Source organism: Scyliorhinus canicula, chromosome 6 (assembly GCF_902713615.1).
Source record: "Scyliorhinus canicula chromosome 6, sScyCan1.1, whole genome shotgun sequence".
Classification (NCBI taxonomy): domain Eukaryota; kingdom Metazoa; phylum Chordata; class Chondrichthyes; order Carcharhiniformes; family Scyliorhinidae; genus Scyliorhinus; species Scyliorhinus canicula.
The window spans coordinates 10,348,499-10,374,217 of record NC_052151.1 but is presented as its reverse complement, the minus strand read 5'-3'; the positions used below and the strand labels follow the sequence as shown (position 1 = coordinate 10,374,217).

General features: G+C 50.0%; 1 protein-coding gene across 6 annotated transcripts in view; it reads right to left on the bottom strand.

Moving 5' to 3' along the window:
* The window catches only part of LOC119966976 (dynein heavy chain 8, axonemal-like), a 1,648,910-nt gene that overhangs the window by 730,292 nt on the left and 892,899 nt on the right, over positions 1 to 25,719 (bottom strand). For 5 of the 6 annotated variants that reach the window (XM_038798944.1, XM_038798947.1, XM_038798945.1 and 2 more), the window contains one exon: positions 25,460 to 25,597. The exons of the other annotated variant lie outside the window; for it this stretch is intronic. In XM_038798944.1, coding sequence (XP_038654872.1) covers positions 25,460 to 25,597 — 138 coding nt within the window. The remainder of the gene's footprint in view (positions 1 to 25,459; positions 25,598 to 25,719) is intronic. 6 annotated transcript variants of the gene reach the window in all.

The following is a 25,719-nucleotide window of genomic DNA, read 5'->3' as shown; positions in this document are numbered from 1 at the left end:
AGTGATATAAATCCTTACCTGGGGATCTGAGGTCAGTGGTATAAATCCTACCTGGGGATCTGAGGTCAGTGGTATAAATCCTTACCTGGGGATCTGAGGTCAGTGGTATAAATCCTACCTGGGGATCTGAGGTCAGTGGTATAAATCCTTACCTGGGGATCTGAGGTCTGTGGTATAAATCCTTACCTGGGCATCAAAGGTCTGTGGTATAAATTCTTACCTGAGCATCTGAGATATACTCTCACTATCACTGACTGAGTGTTCCGACTGTGGGGGGGGGGGGCAGAAACTGAAAAGTGACATAACAGGATCACTGCAATTTGATTGGCTAATAGGGAAGCTGTGCTTGCAAAATCCTTTTCAATTTACTGGTTATAAATTGCTTGTTCCTGTGTTGACTTCTTTATTTCTATGTAAACCACAAGCTGTTTCTTATATTGACCAAATGAACACACAGCCAACATATCAGTTCAAAAGACAGTTCATTCACAAACACAAGACTTATTTCTATATGCAATGATTCATGCGGCTACGCACTAAACTGGACCAAAGAACTAAGATGACCTTTACTTAACTTCGGGGTGACCGGCTCTGTGCGGGAGATAATCTGTGTCCACATGGGTCGGTTGGATGTCTTCAGGTTCATCTCGGCTAGGCTCGTCCTTCAGGTTGCTATCGTGGGTCCTTGAACATGGCTGGTTGATATGCTGCAATTGGTCACACACAGGCCGGTCCAAAAGAGGATGATCCCTAGTGTGCAGGGCTTCTTATCCTTTTTTTCTTTCATGCCCTTTTGGGCGGTCCTAACTCCAGATCCAATGGATTGATAGGGTTTGATCACCCTCATTGATCCTGGCCAATTAAGAGGCAGATACCTTGGTGGCTGGGCGGGTCCGAGCTGTCATTGTCCCAGGTACGTAGGCCTTTCCAAATAAGGGGAAGTGGCGCCAGTTAGTCTGCTACTGTTGTAGTTCCTTGATTTGAACTCTATTGTTCTGGGGGAAATGGAGATTGACTTTTAACGGGTGCAAGTTCTGGTCAGGTGTGGCTTCTTTGCACAATAGACAGAGGCTGTGTACTTGTCTGTGTCCAAGTTGACCACAATTCTCATGGTCCTTTGCTGGTGGCCATTTTAGATGGCTAATTTCCGTCCTCTTGATCCTGAACGCGAAGCGTGGTGCATCACAGTATTGATCCCCTATTTGTCTTGGTGGTTTTGGTCACATTTTAGGTCAGTAAAGGTCCTACTGTGCTCTGTCCTAAAGTCATTGCACAATCTTACCTAATTCATTATGACATACATTCATTAAATCAATTCACTACTAATAGCTATTTCATTTCTAAAATTGGATTCATATAAAACATTTTAACTTAAATTCATATAAATCAGTTGGTTTCTGACTAAACTTTGTAAACTACACTCATGCTGCTGCTTCTACATAAGAACATAAGAACATAAGATCGTATTTACAACACAAACATTTTAAAACAGCAGCACTACCTTCCTTATCCTATTTCATCAGTACAGAGGCACAAATGGTCCATTTTAGCAGCAGTTGTTACAGTTGATTGTAAGTAATACATTTGTTATAACTTGCCTGCTTACCACTGGCTGGGGACGAATGGCAATCTTACATTGAGAAGGTGGCCCAAAACTGCTCCATTTGCTAGGAGCATCAGAAGTTTCTGATGGCAGCGCCCTACATCACTGGGAATCGCCAGGGCGGCCTTGGGTGTGCTTGCATGTGGATTTCGCCGAACATTTTCAAGAATCCATGTTCCTTCTATTAATCGATACCCAGTCTAAATGGTTAGAGGTGCATAAGATGGTAGGCATAACGTCCTGCGCAACAATCGAGAAGATGCGTTTGTCTTTCAGTACGCATGGCCTCCCCAAGGTGCTGGTCACGGACAACGGCACTCCGTTCACAAGTGAGGAGTTTGCGAGGTTCATGAAGATGAATGGCATATGCCATATCCGCACCGCCCTATACCACCCGGCTTCAAATGGGTTGGCAGAGCGCGCAGTGCAGACATTCAAACGAGGCCTAAAGAAGCAGTCTTGATGAACACGAGACTGGCTCGTTTTTTGTTTTCATATAGGACCACCCCACATGCAGTGACTGGGGTAGCTCCCGCAGATCTCCTAATGGGCCGGGGTCTTCACATCCGCCTTAGCATAGTTCCCCGGACATTGGTGCAAAAGTACGCCGCACACAAGAACGGTTTTTCTCGGCATCGGCCGATTCGGCAGTTTGCGCCCGGTGACCCAGTGTACGTTCGGAATTTTGCTGGTGGTGCCCAGTGGGTCCCTGGCGTAACCTTTCACCAAACGGGCCCTATTTCTTACCAGATGCAAGCCCAGGGTAGTCTCAGACCATCCCTTCCAAAGATTCCCTGCCTCCGGAGCACATTTCTACAGCCACAGAGACCAGACACAGTGGAAAGTATTCTTCACAATCTTCCTCTGGTGCCGCACTCAAAGCTTGCGGCAGTCGTTGCAGAATCGCGTGGAGATAGAGACCCTGAGATAACAGAGGCAGCGGACTCCGACTCCGAGATGGAGACGCAGGACGCCTCAGAGTGAATCCTCAGGTCCACAGGCTGTGGATGTACAACTGTTACGCCGTTCATCACGGAAGTGCCGTTCTCCGTCCGATCCAGCGCCTCGTGCAAATGATGTCCGGCCTGCGGCAAAACGAGTCCAACGCCCTCCTTCGCCAGGGTCTTCGGTGCATTCCTTGTACTTTTGGGGGGAGGGATATTATAATCTGCCTGCTTACCACTGGTTGGGGACTAATGGCAATCCCACAATCCTTTGGGAGTATGAGCTTCCCCAATGAGGGGGGCGGAGAAATCATTAGCAGATTCCCTGCATGAATAAAGCTGGCCAATTTGAAACCGACTAGAGGAGAGTGAGCAGCAAGGAAGTTTCTGCTGCTGCTGTGTGTATATATATATATATACATATATATATGCTATTGTAAATAAATATTATTTATTTCTATCCTTCAACTTGGGCTGAATTCTTCGTGGCCCTCACAAAAACATTCTTATGATAGCTTTATTGAATTCCGAAGGGGGCTTGAACTGTGTATACAGGGGGCGGGAGGTTTTTGCCTTCCATTTACGGAGTCGGAATGTGAGGACGACTATGTGTATTATCGCAATCAGGAGGAGGGCCTCTACTATGTATGAGAGTGGGTTCCATTTTGCAATGTGTTCCCACCAGGTGGTGGTTTTGGTCTCGATCTCTAATAGTTGGTGGGTGGTATCCTGACTGGAGGTGGTCTGTTGTATGGTGGTGTTTGGGACTGGCTTATGTCTCACTCTAATTATGTGTATTACCAAGTCACCTTTCGTGGGTGTCCCGGGGCAATTTTGTCTGATTCCGAATGTGTTGCCTGTACTTCAGATAAAAATGGGTGGGATCCCCGGGTAGGGCAGGGGTTGGTACCGTTACTCCGCTACCCGAGCTTGATTTGACCGGATAATTCTGGGGCCCTCTGGTAGGGCGGGGATTAGCGCCATTGTTCCCTATCTGGGTGACCGAAATGACCGGGAAGAATTTGTAGTCATACGAGATCCAACAAGCGTACCTTTAACTGACATTGGTCAGTATATCGCGTCTTTTGTTTCAGTGAAAAGAGTAACTATGACTGTATAAACAAATCGGGTGTCAGGCCTGAAGCGTTGGCTAGTGTAGACTTGAGAGATGAACATATACTACCAACACTGAGGAAGATTCAACTCAATTTTATTAACTAACTACTAACTGACTGACACACGAGAACTGTGGGTTTAAATGATGCTAATTTAAACTAGAGACCTAAGCCTTGTCCGAACCAGTTGACTCTCTCAGCACGTGGTGTGAGTCTGTGCGAGACTTGATGAGTTCTTGTTCCACTGAGAGGCAGCACCCAGAATGAGCGGGAACCGTGGTGCCTTCTGCCTTTATAGTATGTGTATTCTAACTGGTGATTGGCTGCGGTGTTTGTGCATGTTGATTGGTCCCTGTGTGTGTCCATCAGTATGTGCCTGCACCATGATATACTGGTGTATATTATGACATCCCCCCTTTTAAAAAAAATTTGTTGATGTAGGTATATGATAATAAATAGTGTGTGTGTATGAAGAATGTACCTAACTACATGTGAGGTGCGAAGACATATGTACAAATCTATATACAGGGAACAAGACCATGTACAAAGCAAGGTGCCTGGTGCAGATGATTAACATGAACTGGAACAAAAATCGATGCTATTTACAAAACACTGGAGAACGAATTCAACAAGGAATGGAAAAAAAAACACATCTCAGACAGTCCACTTATTTGCAGAGTTCATAAGTTCAGTCTCTGAGATGGGCGACGAACTCTGGTTGACCGCCTCAAGGGTGGGTCAAGAGCTGGCGCGTCAGGAGCTGGGTGGGCTGCAGCACAGTCAGGGCTAGGCAGAGTGACCGGAAGCTCTGCACAGTCCATGGCAGGGTCAGCAGCAGAGCTAGTCGGAGGATCCCGTGACGACTCTGGAACAAGGCGAAGGGCACGCCGATTGCGGCGCCGAATGTATCCATCCGGTAACCGGACGAGGACGGAGCGGGGGGCCACCTAAGAACAACAGCAGGCGCAGACCAGCCACCATCCGGGAGGTGGATGCGAACCGTGTCGTGTGGCTGGATGTTAGGGAGATCAGCAGCCCCTGAGTCATGAGAAGTTTTCTGCTTCAATTGAGACATGTGCATGCGGTGGAGCACGGGGACATGATCGAGGTTGGGGGTGAGAATCGATGGCACCGTCGTCCTGAGGGTGCGGTTCATCAGTAACTGTGCAGGCGACAGTCCGGTGTAGAGCAGGGCGGAGCGATAGGCTAACAGAGCAAGATGGAAGTCAGAGCCGGCATCGGCGGCCTTGCAAAGTAGCCTCTTGACTATATGAATCCCCTTTTCCGCCTTCCATTGGACTGAGGGTACAGGGGACTGGACGTGATGTGTGCGAAGTTGTAGTGTTGGCGAAGCCGCCCATTTATGGGTCGTGAAACAGGGGCTATTGTCCGACATGACCGTAAGCGGAATGCCATGGCGGGTGAACGTCTCCTTGCACGCCCGAATAACAGCCGACGATGTAAGATTGTGCAGCCTGATGACCTCTGGGTAATTGGAGAAGTAGTCAATGATGATGGCGTAGTCCCTGCCCAATGCGTGGAACACATCGTGCCCACTTTGGTCCAGGGCGATGTGACTCGCTCATGGGGCATCAGGATTTCCCTTGGTTGGGCGGGCTGAAAACGCTGGCAAGTGGAGCAGTTGAGCACCGCATTGGCGATGTCATCGTTAATGGCCGTCCAGTAGACAGCTTCTCTGGCCCTGCGGCAACATTTTTCTACTCCTAGATGGCCTTCATGCAGTTGCTCCAGGACTAGCTGGCGCATGCTTTGTGGTATGACAATGCAGTCCAACTTCAGGAGCACCCCGTCGACAACCGCCAGGTTGTCACGGGCATTGTAAAATTGTGGGCATTGGCCCTTGAGCCAACTGTCTGACATTAAACGCATCACACGCTGCAGAAGTGGGTCAGCTGCTGTTTCGCAGCAATTTGCATTAGACGTGCATCCGAAGTTGGCAAGTGGGAGGCTGCAAGTTGAACTTGAGCATCAATTTGGCAGACGAACCGTTCGTGATCACACGGAGTGGTGATCGACCTGGAGAGGGCATCGGCAACGACAAGGTCCTTGCCAGGGGTATAAACCAGTTGGAAGTCACACCTACGCAGCTTGAGTAGGATACGCTGGATGCGAGGCTTCATGTCATTCAAGTCCTTTTTGATAATATTCACAGGCGGACGGTGGTCGGTTTCAACCGTGAACTGCGGAAGTCCATATACGTAGTCGTGGAACTTCACGACTCCAGTGAGAAGGCTGAGACACTCTTTTTCAATTTGCGCACAGGGCTGTTCTGTGGTGGTCATTGCCCGTGACGCATACGCAATGGTGGCCCATGACGAGGCCTCGTCTCATTGCAAGAGCACGGCTCCAATCCCAGACTGACTGGCATCAGTAGAGATTTTGGTCTCTTTGGTCAGGTCGAAAAAAGCCAACACTGTGGCCGTGGAAAGCTTGGCCTTCAGTTCCCTCCATTGGAGCTCGTGGGCGGGGAACCATTGGAAATCCGTAGTTTTGCGAACCAGGTGTCTGAGGGTTGTGGTGCGTGAGGCGAGATTCGGGATGAACTTCCCGAGGAAATTCACCATGCCCAGGAACCGGAGGAACGCTTTCTTGTCCTCGGGCGTCTTCATGGACGTGACTGCTGCAATCTTGTCCTCGTCCGGACGCACCCCCAGGTGCGAGATGTGATCCCCCAGGAACTTAATGTTCGACTGGCCGAAGCATTTGGCCCTGTTGAGGCGGAGGCCGTGGCCGTGAATGCGCCTGAAAACGCGCTAGAGGCGGGCGATGTGTTCCTGCGGTATGGTTGACTAGATAATAATGTCGTCGACTGTAGTACTCCATGGGAGACAGGAGTTCCGTCACCACACCAATATGTATTTACAATAATGATATTAAAAGGAGCAGCTACAAACAGTGCTGCTAGCAGTCCAGTCAACTTATGACTAGCTCACAAAGCCTACACAGGTGCTTATATGGGCCTCCTCAATGAGCTATCATTGAGGGAGCTCATACTCCAATTGGCCAACCAATAAAGCCAATTGGAGTTCATTACACCCCTCCCCCCAAGGTCCGAGGAATTCCTGCCAACTGGCATTCCTCTGAGCTTCTTCCTGCTCCTCATGTCTGGGTCTGTCACCTCTGTGTCTTCCGCCGGGTCGTTCTCCGAAGTGGGCGGGGTGTACCTTATAGGTGCCCGTCTTTTCCTTGACGACCTCCTTGGAAGTTGTTCTTCCTCCTCCTTGGGGAGAGGTGTCACGGCGGCCTCGTTGAACGTGTCCATTTCCGACTCTGACGACTGGATGACGGGGTCTGGAGAAATTGCTCGGGGCTGGGGTGTGGGTATCCTTTCCGTCTGGTCTATCCCAGCTTGCGGCGGTCCTGCTTCGCCTGCCTCCAGGTGTGGTTCCGCTGCCCTTATTTGGTGTAGGTGTTTCTTCAGCACCTTACCTCCTGTCGAAACCTCATAGGATATGGGCCCTGTTTGGGACTCTACCGTGCCTTTGACCCACGTTGGTCCATTCCCATAATTCTTGACCCAAACCGGTGCACCCACCTGGAAATGTCTCTGCTGCCGACTATTATCATGCCCCCTGCGTTGGGCCTCCTGTTCTTTCTCCACTTTCCCCGTTAAATTTGGGAAAAGGAGACTCAGCCTCGTTCGCAGCCGCCTTCCCATTAAGAGTTCAGCTGGCGGTATGCCCGTTGTGGAATGCGGTGTGGTCCTGTAATCAAACAGCCAGCGGGAGAGATTTGTGTCCATTGACGCTGCCGGCTGCTTCTTGAGTCCTGCTTTAAGTGTCTGGACCGCTCTCTCTGCCAGGCCGTTGGTCGCTGGATGGTAAGGGGCCGTTTTGATGTGACGGACTCCGTTTTCCTTCAGGAATTTTCCAAATTCCCCACTTGTGAATGCCGTTCCGTTGTCCGACACCAATACCTCCGGAAGTCCATGTGTTGCAAACGAGGCCCTGAGCTTTTCAATTGTCGATGCTGTGCTTGCCGTGTTTACCCGGTGGACGTCCAACCATTTGGAGTGGGCGTCCACTATCACCAAAAACATTGAGCCCATGAAAAGGCCGGCGTGGTCAATATGCAGGCGGGTCCACGGTCTGCCTGGCCATTCCCACGGGTGCAATGGCGCCGCTGGTGGCACTCTTTGCCCCTGTTGGCACTCCTGGCACCGACGTACCAAGGCTGCTATGTCTGTGTCCAAACCTGGCCACCAAACATAGCTGCGAGCTAGCATCTTCATTTTAGACACCCCTGGGTGTCCGTGATGTAACTCAGTTAAAATTGTCTGACGGCCCTGAGCTGGGACTATTACCCGGGCTCCCCATAATAGGATACTGTCTTCTACGGTCATTTGGTCCCTTCTGCTCCAATATGGGTGCATCTGGAGCTCCACTGGTCTTTCCAGTTCCAGTTAGCAGTAAATGCTTCATCTTGGCTAAAACTGGGTCTTTTTGCATCCACAACCGAATATGTGGTGCGTCTACTGGTAGGGTGTCCAAAAAATTTAGAGTCATTACTGTCTCCTCTACTTTTGGTATTTGCGGCGGAGTGTCCGGGAGGGGAAGTCTGCTCAAAGCATCGCGTTCCCGGTCTGTGCTCCAGAACGTATCTATACGCCGCCAGTAGCAACGCCCAGCGTTGGATTCTAGCTGATGCAATCGGGGGTATTGACTTGTCTTCTTTTAATAACCCTAATAAGGGCTTATGGTTCGTCACTATGGTGAATTTCCGCCCGTACAGATACTGGTGAAATTTTTTTACTGCGAATATCACCGCCAATCCTTCCTTCTCGATTTGGGCGTACTTCCTCTCAGCCATCGCCAAGGTCCTCGAAGCATAGGCTATTGACTGTTCTTTCCCATTCCTTCCTCTATGGGCTAAGATGGCACATACCCCGTAGGGGGATGCATCACAAGTGACCACCAACTCCTTCCTTGGGTCATAATGCTCTAGGACATTTTCGGATGACAGCTGTTCCTTAATGTCCCTAAATGCTCGGTTTTGACGGGCGGACCATTTCCATTCTTGCCCCTTTTTTAGTAGCTGGTGGAGGGGTTCTAGGATCGACGGCCTATTTACAATAAATTCTCCGTAATAGGTTACCAACCCTAGAAATGATCGTAACTCCTGGACCGTGGTGGGAGCTGGGGCTTCTTTTATTGCCCTTACTCTGTCTTCTAATGGGTGTAAGCCTGACTCGTCTACTTTATATCCGGTACGTCACTTGTGGGGCCAGAAAAACACATTTTTCCCTTTTTAGCCGTATGCCTGCCTTTGCGAAACGCCTGAGCACTTCCTCCATGTTCCTTAAGTGTTCCCTATTTGTCCTACCCGTGATTAAGACATCGTCCAAATAAATCGTCACCTGTGGTAGTCCCTGCAGAATATTTTCCATCGTACGCTGGAATACGAATGAAATGAAAATGAAAATCGCTTATTGTCACGAGTAGGCTTCAATGAAGTTACTGTGAAAAGCCCCTAGTCGCCACATTCCGGCGCCTGTCCGGGGAGGCTGGTACGGGAATCGAACCGTGCTGCTGGCCTGCTTGGTCTGCTTTATAAGCCAGCGATTTAGCCTTGTGAGCTAAACCAGCCCCTGGTTTATTTATTCCAGTCCGGAATATAGCGCAGGCTGATCACACTCCGAAAGGTAGCCTAGTATAACGAAAAAGGCCCTTCAGGGTGTTGATCGTAGCGAACTTCTGGGAGTCCTTGTCCAGTTTTAACTGCAGGTAGGCGTGGCTCATGTCAAGTTTCGTGAACAAAAGCCCACCTGTCAATTTGGCATATAGGTCGTCTATTTTCGGGATTGGGTTTTTGTCCAGCAGTGCGTATTTGTTTACCGTCTGTTTGAAATCTCCACAGAGACGTATCGAGCCGTCTGGCTTCAAAATTGGTACCACTGGCGCTGCCCATTCTGAGAACTGTACTGGTCTGATAATGCCGTCGCGCCGTAACCTTTCTATTTCATCATCTACTTTCTTCCTTAATGCAAAAGGTACCGGCCTGGCCTTACAAAATTTCGGAAGGGCTTCTGGGTCCACGTGCAAAGTTTCTTTGGCGCCTATGATTTCCCCCAAAACCTTCCTGGAAGACCTCCGGGTATTTTTGGAGTACTCCACTCAACTGCCCGCTTCCACTATGGTAAATTTTCATCCAATCTAATTTTAGGTCTTTCAGCCAGTTTCGTCCAATTAAGCTCGGTCCGGAGCCCTCTACTATCGTCAATGGTAATCTGAGCAATTGTTTCTCATATTCCACAGGTACATGAGTCGTGCCTAGAACTTCCAGGGGTTGCCCCGTGTACGTTTTAAGTTTCGTCGATGTTTTTGTTAGGGTTAGTGGCTGGAGTCCATCTTTGATTTTTCTAAATGCTGCCACTCCCATTACTGATACGGCTGCACCCGTGTATATTTCCATTATTGTCGGCCGCCCGTTCACCCGTGGGGTAATCTTAATGGGTTCTGCTTTCTTTGTTTAAAAATATTATATATTTGTTTCCCTTCGGAGGAGGATGGGGCGTCTAGGTTGTGTACTTCCCTGCGTCCCCACCTGCTATTCTCTTTCTCCACCTCCTTCTAGGGTTTCTGTCGCTGTTACCCCACTCTGTCTGGTGCCAGAAACGGTCCTTCTCTGTTGGGGGAGCCTCAGCCGGTACTTTCCTCTGTCTCCAGTTAGTCCTGGCAGACTTGGGGGCAGTTCTGGGGTTTTCCTTTTTCCCTCTATTTCTCAGGTTTTTCCTGAGAGCAGCTGTCTGGTAGCAGGACCCGTTGTGGTAGTCCCTCTCACAGGTATCTACCTCCATTGGCATGCCCTGTAGTTCCTGCGCCCCACTTGCTGCCTTTTCTAGGGACAGTGCGAGCTGTAACGCCTGCCTGCAGTCTAGCTCCGTTTCTGCCAACGGGCGTTTTTGTACTGTGAGGTCGTTTATACCACACACTAACCGGTCCCAAAGCATTTCATTTAGCGTCGGGCCGAACTCACATTTTTCCGCCAGGCTTCTCAGGCGGGTCAAGAAATTCGTGACTGACTCCCTGTCTTCCCGCTTCGCTGTGTAGAATCTGTACCTACGCAAAATGAGGGGTGGTTTTGGGTTGCAGTGCTCTTTCACCAATTCCGTTACTTCTTGGAATGTTTTCGTGTCCGGCACATCGGGATAAGTCAGACTACGTATAATGGCGAACGCTGAGGGTCCGCACGCCGATAGCAGGATAAGCCGTCTCCTTTCGTCCGTCAGTATCTCATTTGCCCGGAAGAAGTAACACATTCTCTCCACATACTGGGACCAGTCCTCAATAGCCGGGTCGAATGCCTCTAACCTCCCAAAAAACGGCATTTAAAAAAAAATGGCAAGGCTTACCCTCCGAGTGCGGCAGCTGGTCTCCGCAAAATTCTTAGTTTACCTCGTCGCCACTGCAGTAATCCACGGGAGACAGGAGTTCCATCACCACACCAATATTTATTTACAATAACGATATTACAGGAGCAGCTACAAACAGTGCTGCTTGCAGTCCGGTCAACTTAAGACTGGCTCACAAAGCCTACACAGGTGCTTATATGGGCCCCCTCAATGAGCTATCATTGAGGGAGCTCATACTCCAATTGGCCAACCAATAAAGCCAATTGGAGTTCATTACATCGACATATACCCGGACGCCGCGATTCCCTCCATCATCTGCTCCATTATTCGATGGGAAACCTCAGACGCGGAGATAATGCCAAATGGCATCCGGTTATAGCAGTATCTGCCAAAGGGTGTGTTGAATGTACACAGCTTTCTGCTTGACTCATCCAGTTGGATCTGCCAGAAACCCTTCGAGGCGTCAAAGAGTTTGGCATGGGCCATTTCAGACGTGAGTTCCTCACGTTTTGGGATCGGGTAGTGCTCCCGCATGATGTTCCAATTCAGATCTTTAGGATCTATACAGATCCGCAGCTCGCCGGACCGTTTCTTAACGCACACCATGGAGCTTACCCAGTCTGTCGGAAATAACCCCTTGGTCCTGGAGGTCTTGGAGCTGTTGCTTGAGGCAGTCCTTAAGGGGCGCTGGGACTCTGTGAACTGCATGAACCACCGGTGTGGCGTTGGGCTTGAGTAAAATTTTGTACGTATACGGGAGTGTGCCCATGCCCTCGAAGACATCATGGTATTGCTGGATGATGGAGTCGAGTTGCGCCCTGAAGTCTCTGTCAGAAGATGCAGACACGCCGCTTGGAGAGAGTGAACCCTCTGTACTAAATGGAGCAGCTTGCATGCCTGCGCACAAGCAAGGAGGCTTTTGAGGCGGCAACGATCTCAAATGGGTGAACAGCTGTGTGAGCACGATGTGTCACCTCAAGGCGGCATGACCTGCTGGCAGCGATGGCATTGCCATTGTAGTCAAGCAATTGACACGCAGATGGCAGGACAGCAGGCTGGACACAGAGTTTTCGAAGCTCAGACGACGCAATGAGATTGGCGGAAGCGCCAGTGTCTGAGCGGAACCTGACACCGGACCGGTTAACCGTAAGGGTGGCACACCACTCATTATCCTGGTCGATGCTGTGAATGTGGACGGGTTTGGTGCCACGCCTGGGAGACATCCTGTTCGTGGTAACGATGCCAACTTGGAACGGGGCCTGTGAGTCATCGCAGGCACAGTTGGAAGCGAGATCTGGTGTTGGTTCGTTGATGGCAGGCTGAATAGCCCTGATGTCTCTGTGGGGCAGGGAGGATCTGCACATAGTAGCATAGTGCCGAGTTTGCCACACTGCAGGCAGTGTCGGATCTTCGCGGGACATTGCCGCTTTAAGTGGGCGGAGCCGCATGCTGGAGCGTCAGGACGTTCGTTGCACCACCGTGAAGCACACAGGTCTCAATGGCCGTGGACAGGTTGAGCTGCTTTACTTTTATCAGCTGTTGGCGCAGGGGCTCAGATTGGACACCAAAAACTATCTGGTCACGGAGCATGGAGTCAGAGGTGGACCCGTAGTTGCAGGACTGCCCAAGGACGCAGAGGTTGGTGATAAAGGACTGGAAAGGCTCGTCCTTACCCTGAATTCGCTGATGAAACATGTATCTCTCGAAGCTCTCGTTTACCTCGACTTCGCAGTGGCTGTCGAACTTTAAAATTACAGTTTTGAACTTCGATTTGTCCTCCCCCTCAGCGAAGGTGAGCGAGTTGAAGATGTGGAGAGCGTGGCCCCTGGCTGTGGAGAGGAAGAGAGCAATCTTCCGTGCATCCGAGGCAGCTTCCAGGTACATGGCCTCGAGGTAAAGCTGGAAGTGCTGTTTGAAAATTTTCCAGTTCGAGCCCAGATTCCCGGCAATGCGGAGAGGTGGCGGTGGCCGAACGGTATCCATTCTGCAGGATGGCACGAGACTGGTGGAAGGCAGATCACTGATAGATAGGTCTCAGAAGTGCTAGCATCCCTCAACTTCTGGTACCATGAAGTGTTGGCTAGTGTAGACTTGAGAGATGAACATATACTGCCAACACTGAGGAAGGTTCAACTCAATTTTATTAACTATCTACTAACTAACTGACACACGAGAATGGCGGGTTTAAATGATGGTAATTTAAACTAGAGACCTAAGCTTGTCCGAACCAGTTGAATCTCTCAGCACGTGGTGTGAGTCTGTGCTAGACTTGATGAGTTCTTGTTCCACTGAGAGGCAGCACTCAGAATGAGCGGGAACCGTGGTGCCCTCTGCCTTTGTAGTGTGTGTATTCTAACTGGTGATTGGCTGCGGTGTTTGTGCATGTTGATTGGTCACTGTGTGCGTCCATCAGTTTGTGTCTGCACCATGATATACTGGTGTATATTATGACAAGGCAGACATCAATTAAAAACAGGTATTGAGAAGGAAGGTAACGTAGAAAAGAAGAAGACGGCAGGCTCCATCAGAAATTAGGACACCTTAATTCTTAGCCGGTGTCCGTTTCTCATCACCTGGACACCTCAGATATTTACGCGCATTAGTTTTGTTAAATCATGGTCCAAGAGGGACTCAGTGCTTTCTTCTCTTGGTTGCCAGGCTCGTGTCTGCAGATTTTGGGCGTTAGTCGCGTAGGCGTGCGGATGGTCCGATTAGTCATGTCTTTCCAACCTGCAGGAATTGTCACGGTGCCAATGAGGAGTTGCAGGACAGTGGCGTGATGGAGGGTGGTCGGGAACTGGTGAACTGGAAGTGGAAGTCGGGTGGGCAGAGGTTCAGTCAGTGGGTGGACACGGTCATTGAAGGGGTTGAAGAGATTCAAGATGTCGTTTCGGGGCTATGGTAGCTGATGGCGGAGAGATCACGCCAGTTGTCAGGGATGTCAGTGAATTCCGGGAGGCTCTCATCAGAGTCATGTGCGAGGTTGAAACCTGTGACTATAGGCGGAGTCGAGGGATAGGTATCGTCATGAAGGGGGGAGGGTTGGAGTGGTCGTTGGGCTGAATCATCAGTGGGCAGATCGTCATCCTCTCCCATTGCCAAGGTTAAGTGGTGGGCGTGGCTACATTGTGATCCGTAGACTTTGAGTTGGTTGATACAGAACCAACCTGTTTTACCGTTAGGGTATGCTATTTTGTACACGGAGGGGCTTACTTTGTGTGGGGAATGCTTTGACCCATTTTGTAAATCTTTCTATCACAACCAGCACATACTTGAAACCATTTCTGCAGGGGGTGGGGAGGGGAATCAATGTAATCGATCTGCACATTTGACCAGGGGCATTCTACAGGTCGGGTGTGTCTTAATTGTACTTTCTTTGCACAATGTTCTGGATTGTTCTGAGCGCAAATGAGGCAATTCTGAACATAATGTGTGACATCGCTTTTCAATTCGGGCCACCAACACAAAGGCCTTAAATGGGCAATGGTGATGTCAATTCCCTGATGTCCGTGTCCGTCATGGAATTGATAGATTAACTGGTTTCTGTCTTGGGTGGGGACCACATAAATTCTGTCCTTTAACACTATTCCATCCTGTATTGTGAGTGTGTGTGGTGAATGTGTAACCACTATAATTCACACTGTACATTACTGTGTCCCTGTGGGCTCCATCTGTGAGCCTTTGCGAGGCTCTGCCCACAGGGGGAGATGAGAAGCATGTATTGGGCTCCGCCCTCGGCTCCACCCCCTTCAGGAGGTATAAGTGCTGCGGTCCTGCGAGTCCACCTTCAGTTCAGCACAGTCGCAGGCAGGCTCAGTTGTAAGCCGATTAAAGCCACAGTTTACTCCAACTCGTGTCTCTGGTTGAATTGATGCTCGCATCAATTTAATCGGCTGAAAGAACTACTATGGAATCAGCCCTCAAACCTGACCGACTGGAACTTGATCCACAGGCCGCAGAGGGAAAGGACATTTTTTTGCATTGGCTTCGGTGGTTCAAGGCCTACCTGGCTGCGTCGATGACCTCCTCTGTTACAGATGAACAGAAACTAAGTCTTCTCCACGCGCGGGTGAGCCATCGTATTTCTACTCAACTTAATGAAGCTGACTCTTACACCAAGGCCCTCGCGCTGCTCGACCGGTGGCCGGCCACGTGCATGCGGCCGGTGAACGAAGTCTACGCGTGACACATCTTCACAACTCGTCGCCAGCGCCCTGGGGAGTCGCAAATGACTATCTACGCGACCTCAAAGCCCTAGCACGCGACTGTAACTTCCAGGCCGTGACAGCCTCTCAGCACATGGAACTCGTCGTCCGAGACCTGTACGTTGCGGGGTCCGATCAAATTATGTGCGGCAGCATCTTCTTGAGAAAGGGGCCCAGGGCCTGGTGGACACGGTAAAACTGTCGACCTCATTAGAGGTCGCTTTCCAAAGCCTAACTGCGTTCCTGGTCGATCACGCGACCTCATCGTGGACCCCCGACCAAAGGCTGCCCCAGGCCTGCACCGCACGGCCACCCGCCCACCACGGAGGAATATCGTGCCATTTTTGCGGCGAGCCCCAACACCCCCGACAGCAATGCCTGGCCCATAACGCGACCTGCAGCAGCTGCGGGCGAAAAGTGCACTTCGCTAAGGTCTGCCTGGCCAAATCCAAAAACTCGAACCCCAACTCGAACACTCGCTCCTCCGACTCTCCGGCTCGCAGACCCCGTAACGTGGCAGCGTGTCTGCCGACTCCGCCTCCGCACAACATATGTGACTCACGGGGGCCGCCATCTTGGCCATCCTCCCCCACGTGGCCGGCCACGTGCGATCCATGGGGGCCGCCATCTTGGAAGCCATCTTCCTTGCCATCCGCCCCGTGCGATCCATGGGGGCGGCCATCTTGGATGTCATCTAACTCGCCGCCCGCCATGTGCGATCAACGGGGGCCGCCATCTTGGCCATCACCCGCTACCCAACTCGAACAGTCATCGCGGGGCCACTCCAGCACCGCCGACCACGCTGCCGTCTACCCTCAACTCAGCGCCATCACCTTGGACCAGTCGTGGCCCAAGCACCTCAAAAGCTCCATGATGGCCGTCCGGATCAATGGCTACGAGACACCGTGCCTCTTCGACTCCGGGAGCACCAAGAGGTTCGTTCACCCGGACCTGGTAAGGCGCTGTTCGCTCCCGGTATTCCCAACGTGGCAAACAATCTCTCTCGCCTCGGGGTCGCACTCAGTCCAAATACAAGGGCGCACATCAGCGACTCTGACGATACAGGACGGCAATTATATGAATTTCAAATTGTACGTGCTCACAGACCTCTATGCCCTGCTCCTCCTAGGACTGGATTTCCAGTGTAACCTCAGGAGCCTCACACTCAGCTTCGGCGAGCCCCTGCCCCCACTCACTATATGCAGCCTAACAATCCTGAGAGTCGACCCCCCCCCCTCAATCTTCGCTACCTCACCGCCAACTGCAAGCCAGTGGCCACTCGTAGCAGGAGGTATAGTCTGCATGACAGGGTGTTCATCAGATCTGAAGTCCGGCGCCTGTTGTGTGAATGAGTCAGAGAGGCCAGCAACAGCCCCTGGAGAGCTCAGCTGGTGGTCGTCAAAACTGGGGAAAAGCTCCGGATGGTGGTTGATTACAGCCAGACCATTAACCGGTTTACGCACCTTGATGCGTACCCCCTCCCCCGGATTGTGGACATGGTAAACCGGATCGCACAGTACCACGTGTTCTCCACGGTGGATCTGAAGTCCGCATACCATCAGCTCCCAATCCGCCCGGAGGACCGCCACTACACGGCGTTCGAGGCAGACAGCTGCCACTTCCATTTCCTCCGGGTTCCCTTTGGCGTCACGAACGGGGTTTGTGTGTTCCAAAGAGCAATGGACTGAATGGTGGACCAGTACGGGCTGTGGGCCACTTTCCCGTACTTGGATAATGTCACCATCTGCAGCCATGATCAGCAGGATAACAACGCCAATCTCCACCGATTTCTCCAGACCGCCCAAAAACTCAACCTCACCGACAATAAGGAGAAATGCATTTTCCGCAGCACTACACTAGCCATCCTCGGCTACGTCGTGGAAAACAGAATCCTAGGACCCAACCCTGACCGTATGCGCCCCCTCTTACAACTCCCTCTCCCTCACTGTCCCAAGGCCCTCAAGAGGTGCCTCGGATATTTTTCGGACTATGCCCAATGGGACAAAGCCCGCCCACTATTTAAGGCCACCCTCTTCCGACTGTCAGCTGAGGCTCGCCAGGCCTTTGACTGTATTAAGGCGGACATCGCTAAGGCCGCCATGAGTGAAATAGACGAATCCGTCCCGTTCCAAGTGGAGAGCGACGACTCAGAGGTCGCTCTCGCTACCACTCTGAACCAGGCAGGCAGGCCAGTAGCATTCTTTTCCCGAACCCTCTCCTCTTCCGAACTTCGACACTCCTCAGTCAAAAAAGAAGCCCATGCCATTGTGGAAGCCGTGCGGCCCTGGAGGCACTACCTCGCAGGTAGGAGGTTTACCCTCATCACCGACCAAAGATCGGTTGCCTTCATGTTTGACAATTCGCAGCGGGGCAAGATCAAAAATGACAAGATCTTGAGGTGGAGGATCGAACTCTCCACCTACAATTACGATATCGTATATCGTCCTGGGAAGCTCAATGAGCCCCCAGATGCCCTGTCCTGCGGCACATGCGCCAGCGCGCAAGACGACCGTCTTCAGGCGATCCACAATGACCTCTGCCATCCGGGGGTCACCCGGCTCGCCCATTACATCAAGGCCCGCAACCTGCCATTCTCCCCTGAGGAGATTAAAGCCGTCACCAGGAATTTGTCGATCTGCGCAGAGTGTAAACCGCACTTCTATAGACCAGACAAGGCCCACCTGGTAAAGGCATCCCGGCCATTTGAACGCCTGAGCATCGATTTCAAAGGGCCCCTCCCTTCAACTGATCGCAACATTTATTTCCTCAACGTTATAGATGAATTCTCCTGTTTCCCGTTTGCCATCCCATGCCCCGATATGACTTCCCTTACAATTATTAGAGCCCTGAACAGTGTCTTCACCCTGTTCAGTTCCCCCAACTATGTCCACAGAGACAGGGGTTCGTCCTTCATGAGCGACAAACTGCGTCAGTACCTGCTCAGTAAGGGCATCGCCTTGAGCAGAACTACCAGCTATAACCCTCGGGGGAACGGGCAGGTGGAGAGGGAGAACGCGACGGTCTGGAAGACCGTCCTACTGACCCTACGGTCCAGGTATCTCCCGACCTCCCACTGGCAGGAGGTCCTCCCCGATGTGCTCCATGCTGTTAGGTCCCTCCTTTATACGGCCACGAATCAGACTCCTCATGATCGCCTATTTGCCTTCCCTAGGAGAACTACTACGGGGGTCTCGCTTCCACCCTGGTTGAGGACACCGGGCCCTGTCCTCCACGTTCGGACACATAAGACCGACCCCCTGGTAGAGAGGGTCCAACGCCTGCACTCGAACCCCCACTACGCGTTTGTTGAACACCCCGATGGCCGACAGGGCACCGTTTCCCTCCGGAACCTGGCACCCGCAGGCTCTACTACCACTACCGCCGATGTACCTCTCACACTACACCGCACCCGACTTCCCCGGCCCTGCGCCCCTGTGCCTATTTGCTTCCCGCGCTCCCTTCCACACGACACACCGGATCGCAGGAACGAAGCTCAGGAAGAATCATCCCCGGAGTCCACCTCCGGACCCGCACCGAACATCCTTCCACAGCCACCCGAAACGGCTGCAACACCAGTGCTTCGTCGGTCGCAACGCACTATTCGGGCGCTGGACAGACTGAACTTGTAGACCCATCACCCCTGCCGAACTTGATTTTTTAACAGGGGGTGAATGTGGTGAATGTGTAACCACTATAATTCACACTGTAGAATTCATACTGTGTCCCTGTGGGCTCCATCTGTGAGCTGTTGCGCGGCTCTGCCCACAGGGGGAGATGAGGAGCATGTACAGGGCTCCGCCTCCTTCAGGAAGTATAAGTGCTGCGGTCCTGCTAGTCCGCCTTCAGTTCAGCACAGTCACAGGCAGGCTCAATTGTAAGCCGATTAAAGCCACAGTTTACTTCAACTCATGTCTCTGGTTGAATTGATGGTCACATCAGTGTGTCCTTCCATTTATCATAGGGGCTGGGTAGGTGCCGCTCAGTACCTGTTTAAGGAAGTCGTCTGCTTTCTGGGCTTGGGATAAATCTTCAATATTGGTTTGGGAAACCTGGATTGAATGCATTTGTTCGCCTTCGGGTGGTTGCCAGAAGTGACCATTGCGTGATCCTGCTTTAGCTAAGGCGTCTGTCTTGCGATTACCGGGTTCGAAAGGTGCGGTGATGGCTCTTTACTTTAATGATGCTGTATGTGGCTTCTTTAATGTGTTTCAAGGGCAGCACGGTGGCACAGTGGTTAGCATTGCTGCCTCACGGCGCCGAGGTCCCAGGTTCGAATCCCGACCCTGGGTCACTGTCTGTGTGGAGTTTGCACATTCTCCCCGTGTCTGCGTGGGTTTCACCCCCACAACCCAAAAGATGTGCAGGGTAGGTGGATTGGCCACACTAAATTGGCCCTTAATTGGAAAAAATGAATTGGGTACTCTAAATTTATAAAAAAAAAGAATGTGTTTCAGTAAAGAGCAGAAGGTAAAGATTTTCCGTCGGCGGATACAGAACCTCGAGATTCCCATAGCTGTCTGAATGTATGTTCGCAGGCGTTGGAAAAGTGTCCAGGTGATTAACTACATAAGCTATGGCTGCGGGTTCTGCTGCTTGCGAACATAAGCTATGGCTGCATGCGGGTTCCTGGCTAGTTCTAACTAGGTACATTGTGGCTTCAATAAAGAGGGCTGGACTTCAGTAAAGAGCGCGGAGAGAGAGAGGGCATGACTTCAGTAAAGAGTGCGGAGAAAGAGAGAGGGCGAGACTTCAGTAAAGAGCGTGGAGAGAGAGAGGGCGAGACTTCAGTAAAGAGTGTGGAGAGAGGGCGAGACTTCAGTAAAGAGCGCGGAGAGAGAGAGAGAGGGCGAGACTTCAGTAAAGAGCGCGGAGAGAGAGAGAGAGGGCGAGACTTCAGTAAAGAGCGCGGAGAGAGTGGGGGCAAGACTTCAGTAAAGAGCGTGGAGAGAGAGGGCGAGACTTCAGTAAAGAGCGCGGAGAAAGAGAGGGCGACCTGGGACCGCACCCGCAGGTTCCACTACCACAGCCACCCCAAATTACCCCGCCCATCCTACACTGAGCAGCGCCCCGCCCCTACATGGAACCCGCACCCCCCCTGCCCTCCATCCTTCACCGACCCACAGGAACGAAGCTCCAGAAGAGACGTTCCCGGAATCACGTCTGTCCCCGTACCGGCAGCTTCACCACCCAAGCCCGGATGGATGAGTTCGACGCCCGGGCCAGTTGCGATACCAGAGCTTCGGCTATCGCAGCACACAATACGGGCGCCGGACAGACTGAACCTGTGAACCCTGCACCCCCGCTGGACTTCAATTTTTTTAATAGGGGGTGAATGTGGTGAACGTATTGTATTAACCATCCACCATGTATGTTACTGTATCACGCTGTTGCCCATGTGGGCTCCATCTATGGACCATTGTACGCTATTATATGGAATGTATCAGGTTGGTGCGCTTGTGGGCTCCGCCCTGGTTCCGCCCCTTGAGGGGAGGTCTTAAGAGCAGCAGCCCTGTAGGCGGCTCTCTCAAGCAGATCAGTTGCAGGCAGGCACTGTTCTAGTCGATGAAAGCCACAGTTTACACCTACTCTCTGTTTTGCGTGCGTTGATGGTCGCATCAATATCACTCCTTGCTATCAATTTAACTTAATTTCTTACTAACAATGCAACCCCGCCCTCTTTGCCCATCTGTCTGTCCTTTCGATAGGGCACATATCCTTGTATATTTAGATCCCAGTCCTGATCCCCTTGCAGCCATGTTTCTGAGATGCTCAGAACATCGTACTGGCCAATTTCAATGTGCGCAACAAGCTCATTTACCTTGTTCCGTATACTGCACGCATTAAAGTACAATACCCTCAGTCCTACATTGACCACCTCCCTTCTCACACTTGCCACCTTTTTTGCTCTGCCTGAGGATGATGTTGTTCTCTTATTTTTGTTCTATATTTCCCCTTCAGGTATGACACCTTTTAAGCTAACGCTCTGGTTCCCACCCGCCTGCCATACTAGTTTAAATCCTCCAGCGTGACACCAGCAAACCTCCCAGCCAGGATACCTGTGCCCCTCGAGTTTTGATGCAATCCGTCCTTCTTGTACAGGTCGCACATGCCCCAGAAGAGATCCCAATGGTCCAGAAATCTGAAACCCTCCCTCCTATACCACTGGTTTAGTCACGTGTTTAGCTGCACTATCCTCCTATTTCTAGCCTCATTGGCACATGGCACAGGGGGTAATCCTGAGATTACAACCCTCGAGGTCCTGCTTTTTAGCTTACTGCCTAACTCCCTGAACTCCTTCTGTAGAATCTCATGGCTCTTCCTGCCTATGTTGTTAGTACCTATGTGTACTATGATCTCTGGTTGTTCACCCTCCCCTTCAGCATGTCCTGTGTTCGTTCAGAGACATCCTTGACCCTGGCACCAGGGAGGCAACACACCATCCTGGAGTCTCTTTCACTTCCACAGAAGCGCCTATCTGTGCCCCTTACGATAGAGCCCCCTATAACTATTGCTTTCCTGCACTTTACCCTCCCCTGCTGAGCAACAGAGCCAGTTGTGGTGCCACTGTTCTGGCTGCTGTTGTTTTCCACTGATAGGCTATCTCCCACAACAGTATCCAAAATTGTATACATGTCAGAAAGGGGGAACAGCCACAGGGGATTCCTGCGCTGACTGCCTGCCCTGTCTTGCGGTCACCCATCTGTCTGCCTGAACCTTGGGTGTGACCACGTCTCTATAACTCCTCTGTGAGGAGCTGCTATTAGTTACACTTGCTGCAGGTTGGGCGGGGTAATTAGCGTCACAGATCTGCCACGTTTAACAGTTGGTGCACTGCACCCTGCTGACTGACATTTAAGCACTAGTTAATTAATTTAAAATAAACACTTGAATTATTGTTAGATTGAGTTAAATTAACTATACTGCCCTGACGCTAGATTTTTATTGTAAAATTAAATGCTAAATGTTAGCCTTTCGCTGCTCCTTTTCCCAAACAACTTTATTTTTTCCTCAAACACACTCAGCACCAAACTCTATCATTACATCACATGCCTCAAAGGACAGCTGTAGCCTCTTTACATATCAGCGCCAATTATTAGATCAATGAGACATCTAATTGGAATGTCTCTTAACCCATTCCTTAACAGTCTCCCCTTCCTTGGAGAAAAAAATAATTTGGTGAAAACAAAATTACAAGAAACTCAAACACACTCAATTTCCCCCCTCTTTTTTTTGAAAGGAAAAAGAAACAGTCACAGAAACAGGCACCCTTCATTAACAATATCCAAAGGTTTCTGTGAACTAGCCCCTCTTTTCGTTAAACAGTCGGACAATTGATAGCTACTGTCGACCCATTTCATTTTTGCTATCTCCCCTCTGTCCAACATCTGCTTCAAACTTGCGATGTCTATCCTTAGCCTTTTCTCATTGACACTTTTTGTCGAGTGAACATTTTCGCATTGATTTATTGTCAATGTGACACTCAATGGGTATGTTACCAAAATCGCCTAATCTCAAATTATCTGTCAATATCTGAGAAGTATAAAGGACCATACCCACTGCCTCTACAAGGCTTAAAGTCTCAGCAGCCAAAGTGCTTTTGACCACTCTCCTTATTTTCTTTGTTTCCCACACAAGAGGGCAACATTTACCATTGTTCCCCAAAAGAAAAATTATAAAACCTCCTGCGTTTGAAACCCCATCACATAAATTTGCAGAGGACACCTCACTATAAACTATGAGTTTTAAATGCCTGAGATCACCTAAAACCGGGAACCTCAAAACACACTCCTACATTTCTTTAATAAATTCTTCAGCCTCTGAGGAGACGGATGCGCAAATTGCCTATGCAGTTTTAATACAACTCGTTTTTTATCAGCTAAAGTCCCATTTCCAGCTGTGAATAACACATCCTTAACAACTGCACCTGAAATATTAAATGAAATGAAAATCGCTTATTGTCACAAGTAGGCTTCAAATGAAGTTACTGTGAAAAGCCCCTAGTCGCCACATTCTGCCATCTGTTCGGGGAGGCTGGTACGGGAATTGAACCCGCGCTGCTGGCCTGCCTTGGTCTGCTTTAAAAAACAGCTATTTAGCCCTGTGCTAAACCAGCCCCTGAAATACTATTTGTCCGTAATGGAATACAACAGTGCCCCAACTGTATAAATTGTAAGTCCACCGTCTTTCCAAAAACTGTTGCCTTATTCTGTTCAATATCCAGTTTCATGTGTGCTTACTTCATCGGCTGTCTGCTCAGAAGCAAGTATCTCACTTGATACATCTGTGCTAATGAAATGATTCACTCCGGCAATATTGCAAGGGGTCACCACTCTTTTCAGAAAATAGCGGGGGATATTCATATCCGGCCATCCTTATCCTAGGTTCAGCCATATTTTCTTTTTTTCCCCTTCTCACTCACTCCTTGGTTGATGTTTTTTTTTCCTGAAAAGTATCTTTCAACCCTTTACATTTACGCAGCAGCCATTCTCTGCTACAACTGTTAGCTTCTAGCTGCTGTTGAGTAAAGAGTCAAGAGTTCTGCTCCTTTCTCCAAAACACCTTTATTTTTTCTTCGAACACACTCAGCACCAAACTCTATCTTTACCTCACATGCCTCAAAGGTCACCTGTAGCCTCTTTACATATCAGTGCCAATTATTGGATCAATGAGACATCTAATTGAAATGTTTCTTAACCCATTCCTGAACACTAGATACTAATCTCTTCCCTCAGGTTTAGTTACTCCACTATTTAGTTCTTCAATTAGATTTCATTACCTTTTCAATTTTATTTTCAAATTTAACAGATTTCCTCCCAGCCAATCAGGTCGCAGCTTTACTGTAATTTTACTTCAGTTTTCCCCCCCCCACAAGTGAAAGTGAAAGTGAAAATCGCTTATTGTCACGAGTAGGCTTCAAATGAAGTTACTGTGAAAAGCCCCTAGTCGCCACATTCCAGCACCTGTTCGGGGAGGCTGTTACGGGTAGAAAAGGTATTTGTATCACTTACCTTCCTGGGATGCACTCTGGATCTGTCTCTGCAGATTAACAGTTACAAAGCCAGAAGAAGAAAACAAAACAAAAAGGGACAAAGCACCCCCTCCCACTCTGCACCGAATTGCCACACGGCTCCAAATTACCAAGTTCCAATTCCTACTCTGGCTGTCTCTCACTCAGGATGTCTCGACTTCACCATGCGCAAGCTTACTGAGACCACACGTCAGCTGCACGGTCAGGAACTCGGCCAATCGGGGACGGAGCATCGTGGGAGGGCCTTCAGGTGCGCTTCAATGCCATTCCAACAACGTACGGAGCGGGGTGCGCAACACGATGACACCATTTTGGAGGGTGCGGAGCATACAAAACCGTCGTCAAACAGGCGCAGATTTCGGCGTCAGAAGGGATTCTCCGCCTGATCGCCGATTATGAAATCAACGTTGGGGAACGGTGAATCCCACCCAAAATTTCCACATGAGTGATTGATGCCTTGCATCTTGTGTAGTAGAAAAGTCTTGGGTAGGAAGATAATATAATAACACAACACAAAACCCTTGCAATTATGTTCTGGGGCTGAGGTAATTGGCTTTCAACAGCCACAACCATGACCCCAACCAATGGCGAATTTTGCCCCTGATTTCCATTGACATTCATATTTCTTCAACTTGATGCCACATTCGATCAATGCTGCCTTGATGTCAAGGACAGCCCCTCACCTGTGTAACTAGGTCAGCACGGTAGCATAGCGGTTAGCACAGTTGCCGCACAGCTCCAGGGTCCCAGGCTCAATTCCGGCTTGTGTCACTGTCTGTGCGGAGTCTGCACGCTCTCCCTCTGTCTGCGTGGGTTTCCTCTGGGTGCTCCGGTTTCCTCCCACAGTCCAAAGATGTGCAGGTTAGGTGGATTGACCATGCTAAATTGCCCTTAGTGTCCAAAAAAAGGTTAGGTGTGGTACTGGGTTACGGGGATAGGGTGGGGGCATGAGCTTAAGTAGGGTGCTCTTTCCAAGGGCCAGTGCAGATTCGATGGGCCAAATGGCCTCCTTCTGCATTGTAAATTCTATGATTCTACAACTGTGATGGAAAATTCCACATGCTAAGCTCATTGCTATACAAATCACAAAGTGCTCAAACATAAAGAATATTGAAATAACTGAAAGTGCAATTAAACATATGCTTCATCTAATGGTTAATTTACTTGTATATAATCAATCAGGTTCAGTTACCTATTCTGAAAATCCAAGAGTTCAGCATTAATCTTCTCAATGTCTAGTTCACTCCATAGGACATCATAGTAACCACTAATGTTATTCATCACTGCATCATACAAACTATACAATTTCTGCAGTAACCCCAGCTCCTTCCTGGAGAGAAAGAAAATAATAGGATCACCAATTAATAATAGCAAAAATTCAACATTTTTGGCACGATTTATCCACCGTGTTGCGCCCTGTTTGGGCACGGTGGTTAAATAGCGAAAAGGCCA